The sequence below is a fragment of the Dryobates pubescens genome, chromosome 6 (assembly GCF_014839835.1).
Source record: "Dryobates pubescens isolate bDryPub1 chromosome 6, bDryPub1.pri, whole genome shotgun sequence".
Classification (NCBI taxonomy): domain Eukaryota; kingdom Metazoa; phylum Chordata; class Aves; order Piciformes; family Picidae; genus Dryobates; species Dryobates pubescens.
Genome location: NC_071617.1, coordinates 21141199 through 21167977, shown reverse-complemented (window position 1 = coordinate 21167977; position 26779 = coordinate 21141199). Strand labels below are relative to the sequence as shown.

The window sequence follows — 26779 nt, the reverse complement described above, 5'->3', positions numbered from 1 at the left end:
TTATGTGGTTCTCCTTGTTTAAGATGTTGGTCTGTTGTTCTAGAGACTAATGAAAAGTAGTTCCTCTTAGCCTCCTGGTGTAGAGATTCAGCTGCACGTATCTGGGAAAACAGAACTTCCCATCTTCAGATAAACCGCAGCATACCTTGCTTGGGCACTCCAGAAATATCAGTGTCTTTATTTGACGCTTCATCAGAAGGGCTTTCTGGAGCCCCAGGGCTGCATGTATGTCATGTTTTGCTGGCAAAGTTTGCTGCAGCCGGGATTAGAGCTGTCATAACAGTGCTCTGCTCTAAAACTGCACAGTGTGCTTTCTCTTGGGTGAAATACAGGAGTCAAACTGTATCAGCTAAAGGCCTTGAAGGAAAACCTATTGTCATGGGAGGTGATAGGGGAGGGAGAGGCATGTTTTTGTCAAATTTTGAACACTTGTCTCCGGAGATGCCTCAGAACAAGAACCATTTCTTACATTTCTTAGTAAGTAGGCAGGGAAGAGGTGGATTTTAGCAGAAGTAAGCAAGGTGTAGCTGTGCATCCTGCCAGAAACCTTCTCTGCTGCAGCAAAGATCAAGCTGTTTGCCAAACCAGACTTCAGCTCTGATTATTCGTTCAAGAACATCTGTCTTTGTGAGGATCAAACTACTATATGGGGGTACATGTGAGGGTAAAGTGTCTGAGATTGTGTCAGAGTTTAAGTGTGACAAGAAGTTTCTTGATGAACAGCAGAAAGTATTATGAAGTTTGTCTTGTTAACCAATTAATCCATTTAAGACATAGCTGTGCTGGTTTCTCTGTTTAGAATTTGAAGGCTGAGGAGTTAATATTTGATTTCAGTCCTAGCTCTCCTCATTTGAGTGCTACACTTTGCTTACTTTTTTAAGGTGCAAATGCTTACTTTTTTAAGGTGCAAATGAGCTGCTTTCACAATTCAGTGCTTTCTTAGTGTTGTGCAGATAATATTGTCTGTTCTCATGATTTTTGTGCCTTTTAATGAACTTGAGCGTCTTTTAGCACAGTGCTTGGCATGCTCTAGACTTCGGGATTGGAGCTTTGGTAAAGGTTTTAGTATAACCTTGATTCTTTTGATGACATCTCTTCTAGAATCAGGAACCGAACTGAGGTTGATAAGACTTAGCTTAAAAATTTTGGAACTAAGAGAGACCTGTTTTGTATCTCTTCATAATAGCTGGCCCTGACAGTTTAACAGAGCTTATTGACCATCTGCTTTGTCTAGTTTGCCACATGGCAGAGTAGCAGCTAAGCCAAAATACTGGCTGCACAGTGTATTAATTAAACAAGTTGTTTGTGAACGTTATCAAGATACTAAATGGAACGATATCATAGATAAAACTCAAGAGTTTTGCCCTTTGCTGCAGTTGTTAGCTGTGGAACCAAGGAACATAAGTGGTGGGGAAAGAGCTGTTCAACTGTACATTAGAGTCCCTATTTGTCTCCTTGCCCTCTGTCTTCTGTTACCCATTCTCCACAGATGGGACCTGGAGTATATTACAGTCTTGTTCCCCTGCTGTTACTGCTGTTCTTTGCCTCTCACAAAGCTGGCAAAAGCAACAGCTGTTTCATAATTTCCCTGTTTGAAGGTAGAAATGTAGCAAGGGGAGGGGGAAAAAGAACCCTGAAAGATTAGCCATCTTGCTTGCAAAGGACTAGAGAGAAATGTTGTTCTTGTCTTTTTCAAGAATCAGTATCTGTTCTGAGAACAGATTTCAAGTTCTTCAGTGTTTCTGTTCCTGGAACTACAATGCATCTCTCTGAGGCAAGAGCAGAAGCTGAGAGCTTTAAGCAAATAGCGTTGGTTATGTCTACATCGTACGTCTAGCTGGAGGAGCCTGTCTCTTGGGCTGCTTACTGTTATGACTAATCCTGTGCAAAGGCACAGCCCCCTGGGAAAGTAGTTTTTAAATCCAGACTGTGCTGGTGGCAGGGACATATAACATGTTCTCTGAAAGGGATGTGGCAAAACTTTGGCAATATCCAACAGCTGTTTGCGTGATCGAGGGACGTGCTGTAGGCGGCATCTCAGCAGCTAGAAGCTGAATCCTGTTGCGCTTGTTATTCTGCTGTGCTATGGCAAGCAGTACTACTTCAGGGCTCTGCCACCTATACTTCCACTGTAGAAATTTGCATACAAATTCTTTCTCAGGTAACTTTCTGTAACACCAAGTTAAAGGTTCATACATATGCATATGTAGGCACATACTTCTGGATATATATATTTAATATATCTATGTGTACACTATGTATATAGCGTGCTCTTGGATGCTGCGCCGAGAAATAGTGTTGCAATTCAGTATAAAATCTGTTTGAACAAAGCTACTGTTTTGGCTGGTTGGTTTTTTGGGGGGGTTTGTTTGTTTGTTTGTTTTAATATGCCTGAACTGCTGGAAATGCTTTGAATAGTAGGCAAATAACTTCAGGAGAAAACTGGAAGACTTGTATACCTGTTTGATTTTCTGTCTGAAAAGCTGTGCCTAGGTGGCTGCAGACAAAGCCCTTGCTAATGCCTCATTTTAGCCCCTGGAAACTCAGTGCTAACCAGAAACATGCTCTGATTGTGTTCTGGACTTCCAGGAATTGCAAAGGAACTCTGATTTACATGAAAGTATTTAGGATCCCAGGTATTTCCTAGTTCTGTAGGACAGCATGCACCAGGACTTCAGAAATGACATATGGAGTTTGTGTGGAAGTTCTTTCCTTTCTGTGAAGCTTTGGTATTCCTGATAATTGAAGATAGCTTCTTCTGGCATTTAGAGGATACTTGAGAAAATTACACTTCCCTTAAAACCTTCCAGTTCCTCCTGTTTATTTGGTTGAGTGTTTTTTGTTTGTTTGTATGTTTTCTGTGTGTGCCTCCTGTGTTTAATTAGCATACTTAGGAATAGTCTATCACTCTTTGGTTAACTTGGCAATGTGGGGATTATAGTCCTTGTTTGTCAGGGCTCCAACCTGGTAATGCAGGGCTAGGCTTGATACAGCTTTTAAAAAACCAGGCCTTTCCCAAAGCTGTATTTCAGTCCTAGGAAACAGTTTAGGTGGTTTCCTTTAGCATGTACTATGGTAGTTGTGCTGCTAAGGAGGGGGGAAAATTCTCTTAGTGATGATCCTGTGGCAGCCTGTTGGGTTCTTTCCACTTAGTTCAGCCCATTTGTGATTTCTCTGTTGTCAATATTGTGATTCTCTAAGTCCATCTCACTCATCAGTCCTGGAGTTGTATTTGCCTGCATCATCTTTCAGTTAGTGATTTGTGAGAGCCAGCAGCTGTTGCATAAACATCTGGAATTTCTGCAGTTGTGTCAGAAAACATTGCCTATTTATGTATCTGTCAAGAAGAGTGTGGTGGGTTGAAAATTCCCCCCTAACATTAAATTTGCCAGACCAGCTCAGCTGGAAGCAAATGAAATTGTATTTACAAGCAAAACTACAATCTACAATGGAATGCAATGAATATGTACAAAATACACAGTATTTACAATATTTACAAGCATTTGCAATTAATGAACAGCACAAGGACCCCCCTGGTCAAAGACCAGGGGAAGCTAATAGCTTCTCCCCCTGCCCCCCCTTACCCCCTTGTACATAAAAGGCACAGGAGAAAGGAGCAGAGAGGCATTAGACTTAGCCAAAACAATGCAGCCAAGGTCAAGCAGGAGAGACAGTATCACAATATCACAGTATCACAGTATAACTAAGGTTGGAAGAGACCCCAAGGATCATCGAGTCAACCTGTCTTGGTAGACCTCACAACTAGACCATGGCACCAAGTGCCACGTCCAATCTCCTCTTGAACACCTCCAGGGACGGTGACTCCACCACCTCCCTGGGCAGCCCATTCCAATGACGAATGACTCGCTCAGTGAAGAACTTCCTCCTCACTTCGAGTCTAAACCTCCCCTGGCACAGCTTGAGACTGTGTCCCCTTGTTCTGGTTCTGGTTGCCTGGGAGAAGAGACCAACCCCTTCCTGGCTACAACCACCTTTCAGGTAGTGGTTGAGGGCAATGAGGTCACCCCTGATCCTTCTCTTCTCCAGGCTAAGACAGAGAAATAAATAGAAAAATAAACCTGTATCATCCATAACTCAGTTCTTCTATAATGCCACTGGGAAGAGAACCATGTTTTTCTTCAGCCTGTGACCATTTCCAACAAAGAAAATGATTAGAGATTGCTGACAAGTCCTGATTTGGCATGTTTGCATCTGGGGCGGTGTGGGGAGGGAAGGAAAAAAAATGAGGAAAATATCTTAACATCTGTTTATGACATCTCCTTAAGATAAATCTTGCCGTTGATGCAGGAGAAGGAGAACACATTTTAGTCTGACCACGGCAAAGTGAGAATTCAGTTGAAGTGCACTGGATCCCGGATCCTGGGATCTGAAATAAGGGATCCTGGTTCTGCAGACTACCCTGAAAGGCATTTAGGCTGGTATCTACTCAGTTTGCATTTTCAAGATGGCAACACGGTTCGTAAGTCTGCCAGGCTGAGTGCAAGTCTTTGGCAGTGAATAAAGGATTGCTTCTCTTGGCGTGGGTGAGCATGCCCACATGGGTAAGGATTCGAGTGTGAAATGGGTAGGAAAATGCAGAAGGAGCTGGGACTCAGAAGGGTTTGCTGGAAGCCTTCCTTTTTGTGGTGCTTTAGACTTCTTTGCAATGAACTTCTCATTTGATGCTATGGTTGCAGGGATGTGCTTTTAGTGAGGAAATGCAGTGCTTCTTTATAACTCTTTTCACAGACTCTCAGGAAAGAGTGAATGTGTGTACTTGAAACTTAATGAATAGGAAGACATTTTTGCCAGACAGACTTTTTAGAGCTTTTAAATTACTAAAGCCTAAATTCCTTTTGAGTATTTGGGTATAATAAAAGGATTTGGGGGAGGAAAAAAACCCAAAAAACTAAGTCAAAACCACCAAAAAAAGCCAACAACTTACTGGCAGCTAAATGTTAACTAAAATGAGATGAGATGATATATATGACCTATAAGCACATACAGGTAGTGAAATGGTTCTTTTGCAAGTGTTGAAGAGGAGTGATGGTGCAAGACAGAAATCCCAGTTAATAAACCAGCTTGTGAAGACAGTGCTTCAATGCAAGAAGAGAACTGAGTACTGCCATTGAAAATCCCCATTTTGAAAGGAATTAATACACCCATACCAGTGGCAAAGAATTAATCTGAACTTGATGGTCAACTTTCACCTTTGAGCACTTACTCATTTGCTCTGTTTTCCACTGATAAAATATTTTAGATGAGACATTTATTAAATTGCCAGGTGGTAGAGAAACAGAGCTATCCTTGTATGTTTCTTACTGGCTTGTGCTACTTTGTGCAGAAATCTTGGGAAAAGATGCCTTTTTCCAGCTTAGCATCTGCATTGGCATCATGATGACTTTTCCTTGTAGACTAGGCAGAGATTTTCCATCCAGGAGAGGAAAGCACAAAAAAGGTATTCTACCTATTCAAGAAAAGGGGCCATGGTTCTGTTGTACTGGTCAGCAGTATCAGTATCAGAGTTAAAACCACCTCACTTTTAAGGGCTGTCACAATTTTTCTGAAGTTATCAAGTGCCCATATGGTAAAATGAGAGTAAATAGCTTGTATCTAACTCAACTTCCATTTCCAAAATGAACCAATGGAAATATTTAAATGAATGATGGGGCCACAAACCTAGCAAGATTTGCTAAACTGTTTTTTTTTGGCCAGCATGGGATTTCTAAAAGCTACTCTGTTCCAAGACTGAGCCTTTTTTGGTTTTTCACTGTTGGATGCTTTATGGCAGATCTGAGGAAGTGCTGCCTAAACAGCTGCTCATACAAGAGCTACTGTGTATGGACAGAACAGAGTTGGCAGTGCAAGTGTGTAACCCCTGACTAGTGTTTCAGTCACCCGTTCAAGCAACAGATAAATACCAGACTAAAAATAGCAAGTTCGGGGCCCATGACAAGTATTTTGAGCCACCTACATAATAGGCTCTTTTGAAAACTTGTTAAAAGACAGGATACCAAGAAATTAATTTGCTAGAAAAACCCCAACCATTAAGTAGTGTGTGTGTATGGTTTTTTACTTTTATGAAAGCCCATTTAGCAGCTAATTGGAGAAGTTACTCCTGTTGATTCTTTGCAAATTACTTCCTAGCCATCACAGAATTTTATTTTCTTCTTTTTTTTTTTTTTTACTAATTGAAAGGGAAAGAATTATTGGGCAGAAGTGGAGAGAAGGAAAGTAAAAGGATCTCTTATTTATCTTTATTGGCTGAGGTGCTGCACAAGCCTCCAGTGCTGTTTACAGAGTTACAAGCTGCATCTATACGTACAGTTGCCTCCCTGTTGTTGATGGGAGAAGGCAGCCAGTGAAATGTGGCAGCCAGCCCATGCTGGCTCTAAGGGCATCTAGGTAAAAAGGCATGGTCTTCTAAAGGAGCACAGACAGTCTTTCTCCCAGCCAAGAAAACCTGATGGGTGTGTTCGTGACCAACACTAGGCAGAGTGGCTGCTAGGCAAGCCCAGCCTCAACTGAGTTTGAATAGCAATGAAACTCCTGTTTAGCTTTCCTAACACATTATTCTTTCAAGAGCAGTTTTGTGGTCCTGCTAGCAAGCAGAGCAGAGAACTGGGGAAAGGGGACCAAAACTTCTTATTCTGCAGAGAGTTTTAGAGCATTTGACTGAGATCACCATGACATTCTTGTTTGGTCTGTGTAAACACAGAGGTGTCTCTGGCAGTAGTGGTCACATTGATGTGGAAGCATACAGTAAATTTTAAGGACTTTTACTGATTAGAGAAAGCCCCTAGCCTCCATGTGCATATCCTGTTGCCATCACTCTTGGGTGTAGGATACCAATGCTATGAAGTGCTAGCTTCAAGTAAAGGTCCCGTTTTTAACTACTTGCACTTTTATTGTATGCACAGGAGTAGCGTGCTTTATTCAAAAACTTGTGTTGGCATAGCCATGTGCACTAAGGCAGTTTAGATGCAATGTGCAGCATCTGTCTGCAGTGCAGCAGAACACAGTAGCAGGAGAGCAGCCCAGATTTTCTTTTGCTCCAATTCTGAAAGCTTTTAGTTGAGCAGCCTCTGTGTACTGGGTTGTACTCTAGAATTGCCTTTGCTTCCCTTTCCCTGACTAATTGCAGTGAATGGTTTGGCAATACTTGCACCTGTCCCTTGTACCTTAACCTTCCCTTCCTCCCCTCTCTCCCTCTCCCCCCCTTAAAAGGGGTAAAATATCATACATGTAGGACCTAAACAGACAAAAAGTTGGTGTTTGGGCAGCTGGTGGCATCTAATGAGTTTGTCCAGAGGAAATTGTGGTGTGTTGCCATAACCTTTCTGCCCTCTAGCCTTCTAATTGAAGAAAAGAGAAAAACTGCAGTAGCATCTGCAAAGGCAGCAGCTGCCTGTGTGTCAAGTGTCAGTGCAGGCAGGCTTGTGTTCTAGGGGAGGATGAAGGTATTCAGGGAAGCTGAATGGGTGGGAGCCCATGCTCTGGATATGGAGTTCTTTCCCTATCCTGTTTCACAAAGGCTTGCCCATAAAGGGAGCTTTCACAAGAAAGTGTATTGAGAGATGATGTTCTTTTCTCTGCCCGTAACATTGGTTATCTTATCCTCCATGATGACAGAGGCACCTCAATTGAAGTGAGGATGCAACAGAGCTGCTGCTTCTGTCACTGAATTTCCATGATCGTGCTGTTTCTATCCTGGTGTACTTTTCTGCTATTTTATTATACAAATGCAGGCTGTGCTTAGTGCTTTAGAGAGGCTGACTCTTTGAAAGGAACTTCTAATTGGAATAGCATCTTTCTATTTCATCTGCTCTACAGTTGCTTGAGAGCCAAGAGGACAGGCCAATCTGTGGTAGTGCCAGCTTGAAACAAACAACAGTGGTTTACAGTGACTGAGAGAGAGAGCAAGCTAGCTTGGGTAATGAGATGGAAGAACTTGGCTGGAGTGGGTGCTCCTCCTCTGCTTATTGAAAATATCAGTTGTTAATTGCTTTAATGAGGTTTGTAACTAGAATTTTAAGTGCAGTTTTTTGTGTGTTGTATAGTATTTCCCTATTGGTATATTTAATTTCCATTTGAATTCTGATGCTACAGCTGTACCTAATTGCTGGCACACATGTGGACATCAAGATGCCCATCTAATTGAGTGATTCCCAGAAATTGTTATAAATTTGGTTTGCACCCTATTTTTCTTTATAATTTGTAAGTCAGGAAGTCTCAGCTGTTCTTGGCTATTGATAAGTACACTAACATACAGGATTGGTATGCCAGTTTGCCCGGGGTTATATCCTTATACAGGCGTTGTCCTGACTGACATAATTTTGTTCAGAATTCCTTCCTTCTTCCCACCACCTAAAACCAAACCCCCAAACCTGTGACCTTCATTTATACTTTCCAGGCAGCTTGCAAGAGTACTAATTGGCAAGTTATGTTGTCAGATAATGTAACTTAGAGGGAGCATGTCCTGGTTTTTTTTACTGCATCCCTTTACATTTTAAATATCTCCAAACTTTTCGTTGTGGAGGCTGCCTAAATCTAAACTCTAGGTCCTTCCCTTGCCAGTAATGGGTATACTGCTCAAGATGGTCTGCAACCTGTGTAACAGGAAAGGATAATGGGGTCAGTGATGAGTATGGAGGAAGCCAAACTATTTAGAGGCTTACATTTAAGCTGTGTGTCTATTCCTCTGTCTCTCTTGGCTAACTTTACTGCCTTTCATAGGCTTCAGAATGGAATAAGTGATCCTAAATATTCAGAACTTGTATGAGTCCCAGCCATTAAGGAGATGCTTTCATATGATCCCTCTCCTCTGTTTTTTGCATTTTCATAGATTCATAGAATGGTTTCAGTTGGAAGGGACCTTAAAGCTAGTCTAGTTCCAAGCCCCCTGCTATGCGCAGGGACACCTTCCTCTAGACCAGGTTGCTCAAGGTCTCATCCAGCCTGGCCTTGAACACCTCCAGGGAGGGTGCATCCACAACTTCCCTGGGCAACCTCTTTCAGTGTCTCACCACCCTCACTGTAAAGAATTTCTTCCTAATATCCATTATAAATCTACCCTCCTCAAGCTTAAAACTATTCCCCCATGTTCTATCACTATAAGCCCTTGAAAAAAGTCTCCCCAGCTTTCTTGTAGGCCTCCTTCAGGTATTCGAAAGCTGCTGTAAGGTTTTCCTGGAGTCTTCTCCAGGCTGAACAGCCCCAACTCTCACAGCCTGTTCCCATGGGGGAGGTGCTTCAGCCACCTGATCATCTTCATAGCCCTCCTCTGGACCAACTCCAACTGTTCAGTGGTGCTTCTTGTGTTGGGGGCCACATAACTGGATGCAGTTCTTGAGGTGGAGTCTCACAAGAGCAGAGTAGAGGGGGACAATCACCTCACTTGTCCTGCTGGTCACACTTCTTTTGTTGAAGCCCAGGACGTGGTTGCCCTTCTGGGCTGCAAGTGCACATTGCTGGATTGCTGGCTCATGCTGAGTGTTTCATCAACCAACTCTCCCGAGTCCTTCTCCTCGAGACTGCTCTCAATCCATTCTCCCCCCAGCCTATATTTGTGCTTGGGATTGCCCTGGCCCAGGTGCAGGACCTTGCACTTGGCCTTGTAGAACTTCATGAGGTTGGCATGGGCTCACATCTTAAGCCTGTCCAGGTCCCTCTGGATGGCATCCCTTCCTGCCAGCTATTTCTGATGTTGAGATATCCTGATGTTTCAGGAAGGGAAAAAAAAAGTAGTTTTCTATATTGCATGAGGACTTTCACCAGCCTAGCTGAAACTCTATTGTGTCTGATGATGGAAACTTAGGAGGGAGCAGACTTTGTTACAGAGATACCTGTGGGCTGTTTATGAATGTGTTCTAATTTTCATCAAGCATCTTGCCTCCTCTTTCACTTGTGCTTGTCATGTGCCCATATTTCTTAAAGTATTGGTGTTGGGTTTTTTTGTTGTTGTTGGGGTTTTTGTTTGTTTGTTTGTGTTGGGTTGGGTTGTTGTTTTTCTTTTTTAAAGAAGAGCAGAAGGAAATGGGTACTTGAGGGTGAAAGTTAAGCTCCTCTTCTCCACACCTGAGAACTGACTCTCTCAGAAGACTTTTCCATGTTCTACCAGTAACTTCAGGGGGCCTTGCTGTGTTTGCAGTGTTACCTCCCCCTAGTGGTATGTGTGTAAGGCTATGGGCACAGTACTCTCCTAGCTCTTAAAACACCACGTCCTTGATTTTTATCCAGCCATTCATGCCATGTCATGTAGATACAGATGCACATGCTGTTCCTGTGAGATACTGAGCAACTTGCATAAGCCATTCTGTTGACAGGTGTCCTTCCCTTTCTGGATATTGAACTGGATCCACATGGTAACAGGGTGGAAGACAGCCACAATGCCACAGATAATTGATTATTCAGAAACAGTAGGATCATTAACTTTGCCTTTAATGCCTCCACATTTTTATTTAATGAATGAGAATGATGAGGAAAGGTGAACTTGGTGTTGAAGGAAGAGACTGCTGCTCTGGTTTGAGCAGGCTTTTCTAACTCTTAGCTGGAGCCAAGACTGGATGGCATGTGCTCAGATGTGGAGCTTTGCGCCATGTTGCCTTTAAGATTTCACATTCAACTGGTTGCTAATGAGAAGTGTCTGATGCAGGAGAGAATAACATGTAACTGCTGGATAAGGATTGTATCACACTGGGAATGGCATCCTGAATGTGTTCACTGATTATCAACTGTACAAACTAATATTCACTGTTGCATGAACCACTTCACCTGAAATAACAGAAATGGGAGAAATTACTTTTTGCATGTCTAGTGTTAGATTGTTGTGGCTGCTATGGCTTTACTGTTGTTAATGTCTTAGAACTGAAGAAAGCATCTGGATGGTCATTTAACTAACTGGGTTGTACCACTGAGGATTTTTGTTCCTGCTGCATGTGTCCTCAGCCTGCACACTTCTTAATACCTTCTTACTGTTTTTAACATCCTTTTCTAATCTTCTGTTCCTCATACCAATTAATAGACACTGGCAGCCTTTTTATGTTGCAAACAACAGTTCCTGCAACTGGGTTGGGGCAATCCCAAGCACAGATACAGGCTGGGTGGAAAAATCATTAGAGAGCAATCCTCAGGAGAAGGACTTGGAAGTGCTGGTTAATGAAAAGCTCAACATGATCTGACAATGTGCACTTCCAGCCCAGAAAGACAGCTGTATCCCAGGCTGCATCAAAAGAGGCAAGGTCAGCAGGCTGTGGTGATTCTTTCCCTCTACTCTGCTCTTGTATGACTTGACCTCAAGTACCATGTCTAATTCTGGGACCCCCAACGTTAGAAGGACATTGAACTGTTGGGACAGGTCCAGAGGATGGCCATGAAGATGATCAGAGGGCTGGAGCACCTCTCCTGTGAAGAAAGAGAGAGTTGGGGTTGTTTGGTCTGGAGGAGAGAAAGCTCTGGGCAGAGAGACCTTCTAGCAGCTTTCTGGTATTTCAAAGGGACCTGTGGAATAGCTGAAGAGGGGATTTTTACAAGGGCATGTAGTGATGAGAGGCTTCAAGATGGAAGAAGCTAGATTCAGATTAGATATTAGGAAGAAATGCTTCCCCATGAGAATGGTGAGGCACTGAAACAGGTTGCCCAGACAAACAGTGGAGGCTTCAATCCCAGAGGCGTCCAAAGCCAGCTTGGATGGAACCCTGACCAACCTGGCCTAGCAGGAGCACTCCCTGTCCATGGCAGAGGGGTTGGAACTAGATGATCTTTGAGGTACTTTGCAGTCTAAACCATTCTGTGTGTCTATTTTAGCTGTTTCATTTTGACTCTTCACTTAACTAGGAATATCTTTAAGTCAAAAAGATCTTTCTTTGATTCTGAATTAATAATTTTTGATCACTTAAACTCTGCTTTTTATTCTCATTTTTATCTCCTTTTATCCTGACTTGTAAGTCCCCTGATTCAATGGAATGCTTTGAAATGAGAACCACATGGGTATTCCCTTTTTTTTTGTACAAATGACTATTTGGTAGTATTCTTTTACCCATACTAAGTGTAATCCATCCATAATCTCACCCCTTTTTCTGTAAGAACTTCTACTCTGGATCATTTTTGGCACCGAGACTTACACCATTGTCTCGCATTGGGGCAGTGCCATCCATGTCTACAGCTGAACTTGGTTAGAGCTAACTGTATTGGGTTAATCTTATAATCTATTAAATGAATACTTCCAGGAGATCTGGTCCTATTTTACTACTGTGATTTTGATCACTTATGCTTGCCATCTTCCAGAACGTGGAGAGAAATCTCTGATTCACCCAGTCTGAGACTTTCATATGTCTGAATTGTATGGTGGTCTTTCCCTCCTTTTTCTTAATTTTTCTCTTGCTGTCATTTCAAGTTGCTTCCTATCTCACTGAACAAATTACGGCTTTAACTTTTTTCTTGCTGCACTTCTACTTTCTCTCCCAATATTAAAATCTGAAGTAAAAGTTAAAGAAAATTATTCCATTATTTTCCAATGCTGCAAATGGGATGATGGACAGTGAATAAGCAGTGAGGATGAGGGACAGCAGGCTAATTTGGGAGCTTGAGGTATGGCAGGAAATAATCCATAGGGCAACTATTGCTCTTTAAATTTTAAAGCCTCAGATAACTCAGTAATTAGTAAATCCTAGTAATAATGTCAGACCCACTCTTGCAGAGCGGAGGTCCTTCCTCAAGGTCAGCAGACTAGAGTGTGCAGGTATTTTTTAGCTGCATCAGCAAAATTCAGCCCTTTGGCTTAAGCTGTTGTAGGAAGTGGTTTCAGAAGCTGTCAGATCTTTTCCTTTGGTCTTACAAAGTAACGTTTCTGTTCATTTCACTGTTGGGGCTGTGACCACCCCTGCCAGTGGCTAAATGGCAAGCAGTTGGAGAAGTTGTAATGCTTTAAACTGCTACAATGATTTACTACATAATGCATGTCCATGCCCCAGCACCTTTTGCCAGTAGCCTGGGGAGAACTCCTGCAACCTAAATAACCACAGGGCTGTCTTCCAATACATGGTTGAATTTAAGATGTGTTAAATAACATGGAACTTAACTTTGCTGGTATTTTTTGACTTCTAAATACTCAAGTAGAAATCAGCTCATGTCCTGCCCACGTAGTTAATGCAAACAGGAGCAAGTGCTTAAAAGAAGTGTCCATCTTCCTCCTTCCCAGCTGTTTGAATTTAAGGGTCTTGTTCTATTTCAGTTTTCCTGGGGGCTGCTCCCTGTCAACATGCTTCTCTTAGTTTTTGTTTTGTTTTGTCATTTTCTTTCTTTTCCCCTTCATCATCTATTGTTTGCAGCACCTTGTCTCTCTCTTACTGGAGCAGAACATGGCAGTGCTTTGGGTTTTGTGAACAGCTTCTTGGCACTAACAAGACCCTTGAAAGACCACCATTCAGCTATGCACAGCCCCTGTAATGCTTACTCAGCCTAATCTGGATTTCCCTGCTTAATTATAGTAGGATCAGCCATACATATCTCGCCAATAAAATCAGACAGACCGAAGGCATGAGTTTTTCCTGTGTCTCTCTGTCATTACAGCTGTTGTGGAGTGGTCAGGCTCCTGACCTAAGCATGTTTTTCATGCCTTACATAAAACTTGAGATCATGGAGGCACAGTAGTTCAGATGGGAAAAAATGCTTTGATTTTGCCTGAACAAACAAGTACAAGAATTACCTTTTGGGATTCTCCCTTCCATTTGTCTTGTGTATCAGAGTTCAAATTTGTTGTGATGTGATGAAGATAGACACGATTTTTTACAGAAAATGTAACCTAATTGAATGCAACATGTCAGAGAACTGTAGTCCATTGCTTCTGTAATGTTCCTCCTTTTTTTTTTCATGTTTGATTTTGTTACGGCTTTCCTTAATGTAGAGAGGCTTTGTGTTACCTCTTGTCCCAAAACTTCAGTGATTTACTGGTACAGGTGTCCTCTGGACTAATTCATAGAATGGTTTAGGTTGGAAGGGACCATCTCTCTCTTAGGTTGGAAGGGACCATCATCTCTCTGCCATGAGCCTGGACTAGACTACTAGACTAGGTCACTCAAGGCATCATCCATCACCTCCTTGGAGGGGGCATATTGTGAACCTTGAAGATGCATGAGAAAGGTGATTTGAAGAAGAGCTAAGAGTGAACAGAAATAGAATCAAGGATATCTCCTACGTGACTGGTCCCAACCAGAGTAAACCAAACCTTTCAGGAGTGCTCAGCTTCAATGAAGTGTGATCACAAAAAAGTGTTTTGTCTTCTAGGGAATTCATCCTCCCTGGGGCCTTTTCACTTTGGCATTCTGGCAAGCTGAAAAACTGTGACAGGCAAGAGTTCAAAATGTGTATCTGACAAAATTCAATGTGCTGAACAGCTCTTCTGAGCACAGATTCACCGTTGGCATTTACACAGGTCCAGGGATGCATATTTTGATAAGTTTACGCTATTAATGGTAACTGCAGGCACCCTATCTTAACAGTATTTATAATGAGCTGCTTAAATGGTTGGGAGGTTTACTGTCTGTTTGGGGAATTTCTAGTTTTAAGTGTGATGCAAATTAGTGTAGAGTTGGGATGGTAAATTACTAAGTAAGTGTATTGTGGTTATGAATAAATCTTCATCCTTTCCAGTTCTGATGGCTTTTACTGAGTATATTTATAGTTGGTGGAAGACTTCTTTTGTCTCCTTTTACCCATGTTCAAAGCTCTAATGAGTCTATAGCATTAGGGTAGAAACTCCCTTATTGCCAGCTTGTTACATTTACTAGTATTATTATGATTAATTTCAGGAAATGCCCACACTTCCTTTTCTGACTAAAATGCATGCTGAAAGAGTCAACCTGCTAATTGGGCAAAGGATGTGCTTCATCTGTTTTTATTAATTAGATTTAACAGCCTGCATGGCTGTGCTATCATGTTCATGCACATTTTCTTTCAGAGATGGGGAATGAGGTGCTTAATGGTCTTCCTCCTACCTTAATCAACTTCTGTTCTCACACCCAAATAAATGTTGAACAGTTGACATTTTAGCTGGTGCTACTGATATAGGTAGTTGTTATGCACATCGGTGCTTAGTTTTTGTTAGGTTAACTCAAGCCCGTTTGTCTTCCTTGCTAATGTTTGGATTCTTCTTTTTCCAAGTGATTTTGCTGTTACCCATAGCAGCTGCTATTGGAGCTATTGAATTGTTTCACAGTTGTAATTTTGCAGCTTGCTGGAAGCACCACATTTTTTTTGTCAAAATGCTTCTTTAAAGGATCTTCAGAAGTACCATTGGGGTACAAGACAACAGCTACTGGGGACAGCGGTCTTGTCCCTTCAACCTGACTCTCAAATCCGCCCTCCCCTTTGGAAACTTAGAACTTCTTGTGGTGGCCATGCATTGGTTTAGATTGTGATCAGGTGTGACAGAGGAGCCATGTGTCCATGACCTCACATTGTGAGGGTGGGATTTGCTGTGGGGAAGAGGCCGAGAGCAGAATGTTTTGACTGTGCAGCGAGGTGCTGCTTTACCATTTTGAAGTGCCTTTTATAATGAGCAAATGCAGGGGGTGACCTTATTGCTCTGTACAACTACCTGAAGGGAGGTTGTGGACAGGCGGATGTTGGTGTCTTCTCCCAGGCACCCAGCACCAGAACAAGAGGTCACAGTCTCAGGCTGCGCCAGGGGAGGTTTAGGCTGGATGTTAGGAAAAAGTTCTATACAGAGAGAGTGATTGCCCATTGGAATGGGCTGCCTGGGGAGGTGGTGGAGTCACTGTCATTGGAGGTGTTCAGGAGGAGACTTGATGGGGTGCTTGGTGCCATGGGTTAGTTGTTTAGGTGGTGTTGGGTGATAGGTTGGACGCAATGATCTTGAAGGTCTCTTCCAACCTGGTCTATCCTATTCTATTCTATCCTATTCTATTCTATTCTATCTTTTTTTTTTTTTAATAATTATAAATGAACTAGCAATGATCTGTGGATGATGAATTCTCATTGGGACTCCAGAGTTCAGGGGACCTTCAAAATATGTGGACTGTTGTTCTGACTCGGGGAACAATGTATCTGATGTGCTCTTGATGCAAATGGATAAGTGTATGGGTGGAGAAAGTTTAAAAAAAATCCTCAAATAACTCTCTGTGCTTCCCTATAGACACTGGGAATCTATGTTGTCCTTGTAAACCAACTTCAAGCAAGGGAGATCTTCCATAGTGTAACAAAATAAGTAATTAAGAATGTTTTCAAAGTGATTTTGTGACTTGCTGCAGCTTTCATCCACTTCTTCCCTGACCTCTTTTTCAGTCTCTTGGTCAGTCCCATGAGAAAAGCATGACCTGTGCTGGTGGGCATGGCTTAGACCTGCCACCTCCTGTGTGGCCAAAGCTTGCCTTGGAGTATGGAATCAAGCTAGTGTGCCTTGCTGATTTCCTTCTTACCTGACTCCAAGCAGATGAGATTGTGTGCTACCACTAGGCTGCTTTTGAGGTTAGTTAAAGGATATCCCTCTGGACTAAGTGGGAAATTTTGCTTTTCAGGAAGAAGAGATGCCAGATGTAGAAATTGACATCGATGACCTTCTTGATGCAGCCAATGAAGAGGAGAGAGCTCTCAAATTACAGGTAATATTATTTTCTAATTTTAAATCAGAATGTGGCTGATTTAATGCATCTGGATCCATATTTTGTGCTTGAATCCACTGTAAGTGTAGAATTAGAACTGAGAGATTTCTAGGTGTGAGTTTAGCGTAATCTACTGGACTGTAGAAAGGTAATTAAAATCCTTTCAGATAAAGCATTTCTGGAAGGTAAGAGATAACAGGAATAAAAATGTTCAAAAATGTCCAGTAATACAGTGAGATAGGCTGAGACAAGTTAGATTCATTCTATTTTTTTACAAGTATATAAAATAAAGAACTGAAAACATAGAAAAACAAAGAAGAAACCCATAAAAATATTATGTAGCTAAGAGGCAGTTATGATAATTTCTGTGATTCACTGCGGCAGAGGGTGTACACATGTGTACAAATAGACTATCAACCCTCCTTTGTCCTTAGGATACTGGAAATGATTTCTTTTTCTATACTAGCTAGGGTCTCTGTTAATATTCTTTTCAGATGCACTAAAGGAAGGAAACAGGCCCCAGAGCGGTGGTTTGCCCTCAGCTAACTTCTGGGAGGTGACTAACATGGTACTTAGAGGCACCACGTCTGATGTGCAGTGCCTGTAGGCACCTTTTTCTCAGTTCCTACTGTCCAGCTACAGAGATATGGGGCATGGCCCCAGGCTGTGTACTCAGAATTCATAAATAGCTTTGCTTCTGCCTAAATTGGCTGCTGCAGCTGCCCTGCTAGGAATGCCTGACCTAGCTGACTTCTGTATTTCTGTATCACAAAGGGGTGGTGCCCTCACAGAAAGCTACCTTTCACATGGGTATTGCTGGGAGAAGTGTTTTTAGATTCTCCTGTTTTTCTTGGAGAAAGGAATTTTTGTAACTTCCAAGCTGGAGGAGGAAGCCATCGTTACTCTCCTGTTGCAAATCATTCGACCTAAGGAGCAAAGATTAATTGTTTTTTGTATTGTCTTCATCCAGTGGTTCCTTGTTCTTGCTCCTTTTCTCTCCCTACTGCCTTGCTAGGTTTCTTACTGTAAGCTTGTTTGTATTTACTGTTGTTCTGTATTGGAATTGACACTTTCCATGTTTTGCTTCTAGGAAACTCTTGTAGATTGCTACAAACCAACAGAGGTAAAAAGACTTTTCTTAAATGTTGTTTGCATGTGGAAAGTGTATGTTCAAGCTAAAGGAACTTTTTACAAACATTGCTGATAAAGTAAATACAGGAATATTAACGAGGAGCTGCTGGGCTTGAGGCTTTATATCCTGGCAATGTTTTGTGCTTGTCACTTGTCTACAGTAGGAACAGGGCTGGGTCCTGTGAAGGAACTACTGATCATTCCATCTGAAGTATCAATATTGTCTTCCATAATGTCCTTATCACCTGATGTTTAAATCTGTCATGTTACAAGAGAACTAGACACAATTCTCACAAGGTGGTTACAACCTTGCTATATTTGCATGAAATTTCAACTTGAGAGATGGACTGTGTGCTCTTCAATGTGAAGGCATTTAATTTTTTTCTCTGAGGCTGAAGTTCTGTATTCTGGGAACTGGTCTGTAGATATGTGGCTCAGTTCTTTGATTGGTCTTGAATACAGTTGTGGGATAACATGAACTAACAGGATGAAGTTCAGTATTCAACTTGAATACCCATTAATGTGCCCAGTGCAAATACAGCCTACCTCTCATATAGCAGTGTGTGTTTACTAGGAAGAGCAAATACTGTAACAAAAACTTGGACTCATTTTAAAAAGGAAGTCCAGGTTGTGGGTCAGTTTTTGGGTTCAAATTACTGAGCCAGTGCTTTCCTATCAGTGGTTGCTGCTCAATATTTTATAGAGTGGGTGGTTTGAAGGATTCCTCTACTCAGAGACCTTTCAACTGTGCATGACTAGAAGCCAGGTACTTGGGTTTTGAAACAAGACTGCATGTAGCTTAGTTCCTCTCTAACATCTGCAGCTGTAGCCACTTCAAGAGCTGGGGCTTAAGGATAGTCAGGCTGTCAGGAAGAACCACTGGTAGAACACTTCTATAATTATTTTCTATAGGGTCTTTATGTTTTTATTGATTTCTGTGGTAGACTGGGGAAATTCTCCAGGTTTGCTATTGCAGTTACTGATACCAACTTTTAACAGTGCAGGGAATGGACTCAAAGACCTGCATTTTAACTCTTGTATAGCTTGGTCTGTTTGTACCTTGGTTTCTTTACAGCGGATAGAATATGTCTTCTATTTTGGAGATGCCAGGCCACAAAATAAGTCTTCAGCTGTCTCACTGTAGTAACGCTGTACTACAGTTGATCCCTGTCAGTCTCCTCCAGCCTTCTCACAGCAAGAGATAGACTTGTGGACTGATGCAGCATATGGAGCCTGACATAGTTCTTGTCACAGTGGGGGTCATGAGTAGGTGGGATGAAAAAGTTAGGAAGAATTTAGCAGCTATTCATATGATGACCTTTTATCTCTCATGTTACCTGAAAGTACGTGAAGACAGAGAATCAAATAGTTATCCTTCTTCCTCTTTCACTGAATGTGTAATACGATTTTTTTTCTTGGTTCCAAGGCTTGATACCTAACACAAGGACAAATTTCAGAGCTCTGGTAAGGGTATGTGACAGACGTTAGTGAGTTTTCCATGGGAAACATTTGTCATAGAACTGTTGTGGTTTTCCCAAAGTCCAAGAGCCCAAATGGAACAGATTTAGATTGCCTCCCCTCTACTTTTTTCCCAGTAGGGGAATACAAATTAGGCAGGAGAAAAGAGAAGTAAAATTATGAAAGAAACAGTCTTGAATCAATTTGGAAGTAAAAAGATAAGTTTAACAAAAATATAAAAAGCATTTGAGTAAAAGGAAAGTTACAAGGGTATAAAGAAAAAGGGTAAACAGAAGTATACACAAACCCAGGCACAGCTGGGAGAGGATTCTCTGGATGCAATGTGGACTCTCTTTAGATGCAGTCCTTAGGAGTTTGGATGCAGTGTGGAACAGGCCCCACCATGTGCTTGCAGCAACACCAGGAGCAATGTCTTGGACAGGCAAGGACAAGGGCAAAAGAGAGAGACAGGAAAAGTATCCCCTTAAAAAGGCTATGGACTGGAAGTGGGAGTGGAATAGACTTTGACTCAGGGACCCCTTCCCCTGGGATGGGGGACCAAGTCTCTCTGCCCACCTGGGTCAGGTTTCTTTGTCTACCTGGGGGCTAGGTTCTTTTCAGCCTATGCCCTCCTGGGCTGGAAATAACTTGGCACAAGAACTGTAGGAAATATTTCTGCCATGTTTGTAGATTAAGATGGCATGGAAGTTCACAGGAAAGAATATCCTAGATATGTGTTTGACTGCCTTCAAGGCACTTGGATCACGGTGAGATTCTAATACTGGACTTGTGACTTGTCTCTTTAGTCGTCTGCTGGTGGGATGGAGACAGCTCTTTTGCCTGGGATAATATCCATCTTGTCCAACTTTTGAGATAGCCAAGTTGAGGAGTACCTAACCCACTCTTTGTGAGGATAAGTGCCAAAACTGGAGTAATTTCATCAATAGCATAAGCCTAGCAGTACTGCAGGACTTTTTACTTAGGTCACTTAAAATAGTCTGCATGTGGCAGGTTAAAAAAAGCCCCAGTCATTAGGAGTAGCCTGTGAGCTGGCTTAAACTTGCTGTATGAGAGTCCACACCTTGCCTAGAAAATCTGCAATCCTTTCATATTTGCAGATCATTCAAAACTATTGAGGTAATTGGTTTGTGAAAGGATTTCTGGAAGATTTGTGGAGATAAGCTGATGGAATTTTTCCTGACAGATATGCAGTCAATCAAGCGTGAAAGGGATTTTAGCATCAAGAGTTCTACAGTTAGCAAAAGGCAGTAATACCCAGCTGGGGAAACATTTGTGCGATGCGATGCTTCTGCTCTTCAGAACGTAAGGAAAAACAGCGCAGGCAGAAAGTTTAACTTGGAGCTTTTATCCCATCTATTTTTGAAAAGAAAGAAAGAAAGAAAAACATATATAAAAAGAAAAATAAACCATGCCATAACCAACCAAACATAAAACCCACCACAGGAAAAAACCCCCAAACCCACAAAAAAAACCCACCACACCAAGAAGACCCCCAAGAAACCCCACCAAAACCACCACAAATGAAAGCAAAAAACCAGGAAACATGCTTGAGGTTTTTAAGTTCATTTTGCATAGTGTCTTCCAAACTAATGGTTAAGGAAAGACTGAGGGGTTTTTGCATATTTTGTGGACTGACTTATCAGAAGCAGAGTTATCCAGGTCATTTGAAAGGTAGAAGGAATTCTCAGCCTCTTTAATGAATTGGCTAAAGATAGCTGTTGGTAACTGAGGAGAAACTGCTTATGAAACTGTTCTTCTAAGGGAAATATAGCTAGATTGTTGAACATGCTCTAAAATTGTCAAAGCTTTCCTAAGGTAGCAGTTATGGCTGTTTGCATGGACATGTGCTTAATATGGGAACCTTGTTGTAGAGTCATGTAGATGACCTAAACAAGGCAACCAAAGATTAATTGGGGAAAGTGTACACAGTATGACTTCTGGGTGCTACTTAAATTTACGTTAATGATCCTTAAATTAAAATGTTGATTTGATAATCAAGATTCATAAGGAATGTGACTGATGTGTCATTCAGTCATTAAAAGTTATCTTTGTAAAATGTGCCAGAAAATAAAAATAACTTCCAGGCACAATTTGCCAACTTGGCTGTTTCTACAAAGATAAATAGTAAAAAAACCATGAAAAACAGCCCAGTAGCTAAGATGCATTTGGTAACCAGCAAACTCTAAGGTATGGTTTTATTTGTGTTAACCATTGCAATATATGATTTGTATTTGTACCTTACATCCTTTTACTTGAGCCATCCTCTCCTTGCTGCATGTAGCTAAGATGCACTTGCTCAAGGTGAGTAGCAACCTGACTCAAGGCATAGGCTTTGGGATCTCATGGACAAAGCCTTGACACATGATGATGGTCTTCTCACCATGCAAGATTAAACAGTGCTAGAAGTATTCTTCATGTAATTTACAGTTTTTCCGCTTCCTCTTCTCTTTTGTTGCTATCATACCTAGTTCAAAAGCAGTACATGTAATGTAGTCCTTGTGAAAGAACAGCAGTTCATTTTTAGGCCTGCACAAACTTAAAGGGTATGCTATCTGCAAAATCAGTGCTGTAACAAAATCTTGGATCTGAACATTTGTGGTTGAAAAAGCAGGGAGCAGAGTATCATCCTGCATCACCCATGTGCCAGTGCAGGAAATTGCATCATTTGGAGCCGGGTGGCTGTGTGTCACCTGTGGAAAATCACACTCAGACCATTTTCAAGTTGCTTCCTTGGTTCTGTCTGTGCAATGGAGAATCTAAATGTAGGGCACTGGGAATTTTGAGTCTCATGTTAGCAGTGAACATAGCAAAGAAATTAAAAATATCTTTAACCTTGATGATAGGGTTTTGATACCTGGAAATCCTCAGATCTGCTTAGGGGGTAGCCCCTAAAGTTAGGTGTATTTTGGCAGCAATACAAAGTTTATAGATGGTGTGAAAGTTGCTTGATAACTTCAAGCAAATACCTTATTTTGCAAAAGGTATCACTTGTGGTATCACTTCAGCGTCTAAGGGGAAGAACTCCACTCCCTAGATGCAATGTATTGAAAAGCAACTGACCCTGTCTGCAGTTCATATCCAGGGGAAATATGATCATACTCTTCAGAGCTGTGGAAGGAAATGGACAGAGAAATGACAGAGATGTGTTAACCTGAGTGGATCCAGAGTACCATAGATTTCCCTGTCAGATGCCCCTTCCTGTAATGCTCTTATTTTCAACTTCTGTGAAGCAGTTGGGCAGTTTCCAGTTGCAGTGTCTTGTTACTGCTTTGGTGGTGAGTGAATGTGGTATAGAGTATTTGTAGCTTTAACAAATGACCAATAAAGTCTTCCAGAGGGATAAAATGAACTTCTACCCATTCATTCCCCAAAGTGTTTTTAATCTGATGTTTTGGCATGGGAGTTTAGCTTTTATGAAAAAGGGTGTTGAAAGGCAAAGCTAATTGCATTAATCCCAAATAAAAATCTTTCAAAAATCACTTTCTAGAGACTATTTGTATGGTTTCACTGCAGGGCTTCATTTGAGTTTGATAGTAAAAAAGTCCTGAAGTTTGTTGAGAAGACCACCATGCCACGTTAGCATTGCATTATCTAGCAGGTCTTTGCAATGATGCAAGGATAACACAGAACCAATGCATTGTGAATTGAAAGCTGTGATTTTCTAGAGTAAACCTGTCTTGGTTCTTTTCCTAACCTCTAAATGGATAAGTACTGTACTCTCAGAAGTTTAGAGTGGATATTGTTGTGGTGGCTTGTGTCTGCATGGAAAAAGAAAGCTTCTAGAAGATGGAGTGGGAGGATTTGGGATGTTTAACAAACCTGTTTTGTGATATCTCTAAACTCTCTGTGAAGGTAGGAAGTGCGGTATTGATTGGCAGATATGTATTCGTGTGCTGGCCTTGATCTGATTAGTTCAGGATATAAAAGGTTCTTGGGGAGTGATTTTAGCCACTGATTTATCTGCTGCTCTGCCCTTGCTACTCTCAGTTGAAGCCACAGCTAGTGTTGGTGCAACAATAATCATGGTGCAACAGTACGTGGAGTACATTGCAGACATGCCTAAACTGTAAGGAAAGTAAATTGTTCTTCTGGGGTGACATCTGGCAGAACTGTTGTCCAACTAGAAAAACCTGACATCTTTCTCAAATTAAAACACATATTTGCAGAGATTTTATTAATGCATGGTGTAGGACCCAGATAATGTGTTTCAGCGTGACTTCATTGAACTGGACTGCATTGTCATTTAGGTAGTAACCTTGTTCACTGAAATTGTAGCCTCAGACATTCTGCCAGGAAGTCACAGTTTTTGTCCTTTTACATCAACCTGACTGACTAAATCCATAATCACATTCCATGTTTAGATTTCATGCTAAGAACTTTTTTGTAGGTGTATACGTAGTACTGTGAGTAAATATTCTCCCAATTTGACAGCAAAGGGGTGACAGAGCTTTTAATGCCTCTGCAATTGTTATAAGAAGTTGCATGTCAAGATTTCAGGTGATGGTGCAATTCTGTGGGAGAATAGACTTAAAATTTAAAAGAGCAAATGTGCTGAAACTAGGAAAGATGTCACTATGAATAAAGAATGGTCCACAATTTATTTATTTGTTTGTGTGTTCATTTAATTATTTAATAATTAAAATGTTTTATTTTGAGAATAATCTCATTTGCTGAGCTCAACAACCTTTTTTAACTTGGCGTTAGCCAGTGGGGCTACCTCTGACTCCTTCCTGTCTTGCCTCGTATGATGCTTTGTGGTGAGCCTGGTCAGAGAGCTGAGCCAGCTTAGGAAATAGCATGACAAGATGCAAAACAGTTGAATCTTCTGTTTCAGCTGAGTACACAGCCAGCCAAGATGCTAGTGTCAGCAGAGAAAGTGATAAGGGAAACACCTCTTTGGCAGGAGCACTGATTTCTGAGTAGACTTAAACTGTGAAAGTCTACCTTGACTATTTGCACTGTATCCAGCTGTAGATTTTCCTTGATTCAGTAGTTGGTAGAAGGCCCTTTGTAGTAAAAGCCAGAAAGAAGACTTAGCACCTGAGCCTGAACACTTGTGCAGAGGAAAGGGTAATTGTTGCACCTCCACTGTGTGATGAGAATATGCATATAAGATTCCTGGAGATTAGGCCAGAGAAATTCCATCTTAGCAGTAAAAGCTTAAATGAAAATGCATAGTTTGCTTTGATTTCTTTTTTAAACTCAAAAGCATGGTATTATGGGATCATAAAAATTACTCATATTTTCTGATCTTTATTCCTAGGAATTTATCAAAGAGCTGCTAACTCGGATAAGAGGAATGAGGAAACTCAGCCCCCCTCAAAAGAAGAGTATATAAATAATTCAAAGCAGTAGCACTCTGTAAAAGACATGGCAAGGGAAATGGGACTTTGAATACAAGACCTTTATTGTTGTATTTCTCCACAACCTTTTTTTTTTTTTAATTTAATTCAGTTTTGACTCAAGGAATTATTATTTTTTTTTTTCTAGTGTGTTTTAAGGGTTCTTTTTTAAGTGTCTAATTTTCTTAACCAAGAATATCAACAATTTGAATGCTGCTCAACTTTCACTCAAGGATTACTGAAGCAAGTGAAGAATCCAAGAGTTATTAGTGATGAGGGGCAGCAAGCCTACATGGTGAACCAGAAGATCTTGTAAATTTGCAGAGCTAGGATATTTCTCCTTGCAACTAGTTGGATAACATTTTAAAAGTTGGTTGTACATTTAACTCATGGATGTCAAATTTCTTGTGCTTGTCTGTACATAAATTATAAAGTGGGTTGTGAATACTGTTTCACATGGATGGAAGGAAGAGTTTGTTACAGTAAATTATTTAAATGGTGATTATTGCAAATTTGTTACCAGAAGGTACCAATTTAGATTACTAAAATGAGTGCTGCCAGTTTTCTAAATACCCTTAAAGCAACCCCGTGAAGAATTTCATCATATCTCCTTGTTTAGACTGCAGCATATGAGAAGTGGGAATTTTAAGGGCTTAATTTCTAGACTTAAAGTTATTTGACTGACTTTGATGCTTTGCCAGATCATTTCCTCTCCACCTCATGGTGTCTTAGAACTGTGCTTACCTATACTGAATAAAAGCCTGAAGTGATATCTAGGGAAATGTCCATTAGAATTTAAAAGCTGCTTCACAGTGAAGGAAAGGCAGTGCCACCAAAATTAATTACAGGCACTGTCTTGCATTCAGTGATGTGGTCTTATCAAATGCAGATTCCCTGCCTACTAAGGCAGGCAAAGAATATTAGAGTATTTGTTTAGGGCTTTGCCCTGAGAAGTGGGGAAACTTTGTAGAATGGGCTGTCTTACTTGTAAAAGCAAGAACAGAAGAGAGATGCCTGGTCCATCCTGAAAATGTCCTAACAGAAATGTTCAATAAGCTACCATATGCTGGTAGGTGACACTAGTCAGGCATTTTATATCAAGGGTGCTCTGAACATATTTTATTTTTCAAAAGAATTACATGTTTGTGAATTTTATGTATACTGGCAAGCTTTTTTAATGTATTTAATTTTGTAATGTTTACTGATGATTTTATTTACCAGATATTTACTCAAATAAATGGAAGAACTTGTGACTTGTTACATGTACACTTTACAAGACTTCTGTTGCTGAGTAGGTTGTTAAATGGACTTGTTCATCAGAGAAAAAAGCCTGAGAGGTGGTAAGTAAATGGGAACCCAGCTGTATAGACCCTATTTGGCTTTTAATGTACCCAGCTATCACTCAGACTATTGTAACCTGGTACCCACCTTCACTTTTGAAAATCATCTGCATATAAGGCCTCCTTTCATGTGCCCTGGGAACATTGTAAACAGGAGAGGGGGAAAAATATCCTGGAAACTGCCAGGTAAATGCTGCTATTTCCTTTTTCCCTTCCACCAGAAGTGAATTTAGAGGGTGACTTGCACTGGGTGGATTTCAGTTCTCTACTAAAGGTGTAGCAGAAGGGAATGTTTCAGCAAGCACTGTACCTTTCTTCCTTTCTGCACCTATCTGAATTCTCAAGAATTTCCAGCAACTCGTTGGTTTGCCTGCAGCACCTTACATTTAAACCTCATATCTTGTTGAAGTTATAATTCAAGAATCTCTGGCTTCCTAAATTTTCCAGCAAAACCTTTTAAAACTGTGAAGTGAAATCTGTGCTCCAGGAGAATGGGAGGGAGCTTGTGATTTCATCTGGTTTTGGTTGGGATTTCCCACCACAGTTGTCAGTGTTATCAGTTGCTGATTCTTTAAGAGGCCCATGTGAATGATCTTTGCCACAAGGAAACTGTCTCCTTGAACCAGGCTTCTTGTGTAGGATCTGGGATGGCCAGACCAAAATTAACAGGTTTGTATCAGTATCACCTTTTGGAGGGGAGTTACAGTCAAAGCTTCCCAGGTAGGAGTCCTATTGCTGATTTGTTTTGTTTTGTTTTGTTTTTTCCCTACTTAACTCTGAAGGCAGAAATGAATAGTGGTAGAAATCTTGGTTACTAGCAAAATTCTGATGTTTGACTGGGCATACTCTTTCACAGGCCTTTTACTGG

At 41.1% G+C, this 26779-nt stretch overlaps 1 protein-coding gene across 1 annotated transcript in view; it reads left to right on the top strand.

Annotated features, from left to right (window-relative positions):
- The window catches only part of PPP1R14C (protein phosphatase 1 regulatory inhibitor subunit 14C), a 55714-nt gene extending 31006 nt beyond the window's left edge, over nucleotides 1-24708 (top strand). The window contains exons 2-4 of the mRNA XM_054162708.1: nucleotides 16536-16619; nucleotides 17710-17742; nucleotides 24493-24708. Coding sequence (XP_054018683.1) covers nucleotides 16536-16619; nucleotides 17710-17742; nucleotides 24493-24567 — 192 coding nt within the window. The 3' untranslated portion in view covers nucleotides 24568-24708. The remainder of the gene's footprint in view (nucleotides 1-16535; nucleotides 16620-17709; nucleotides 17743-24492) is intronic.
- Nucleotides 24709-26779: the final 2071 nt, after the last annotated feature.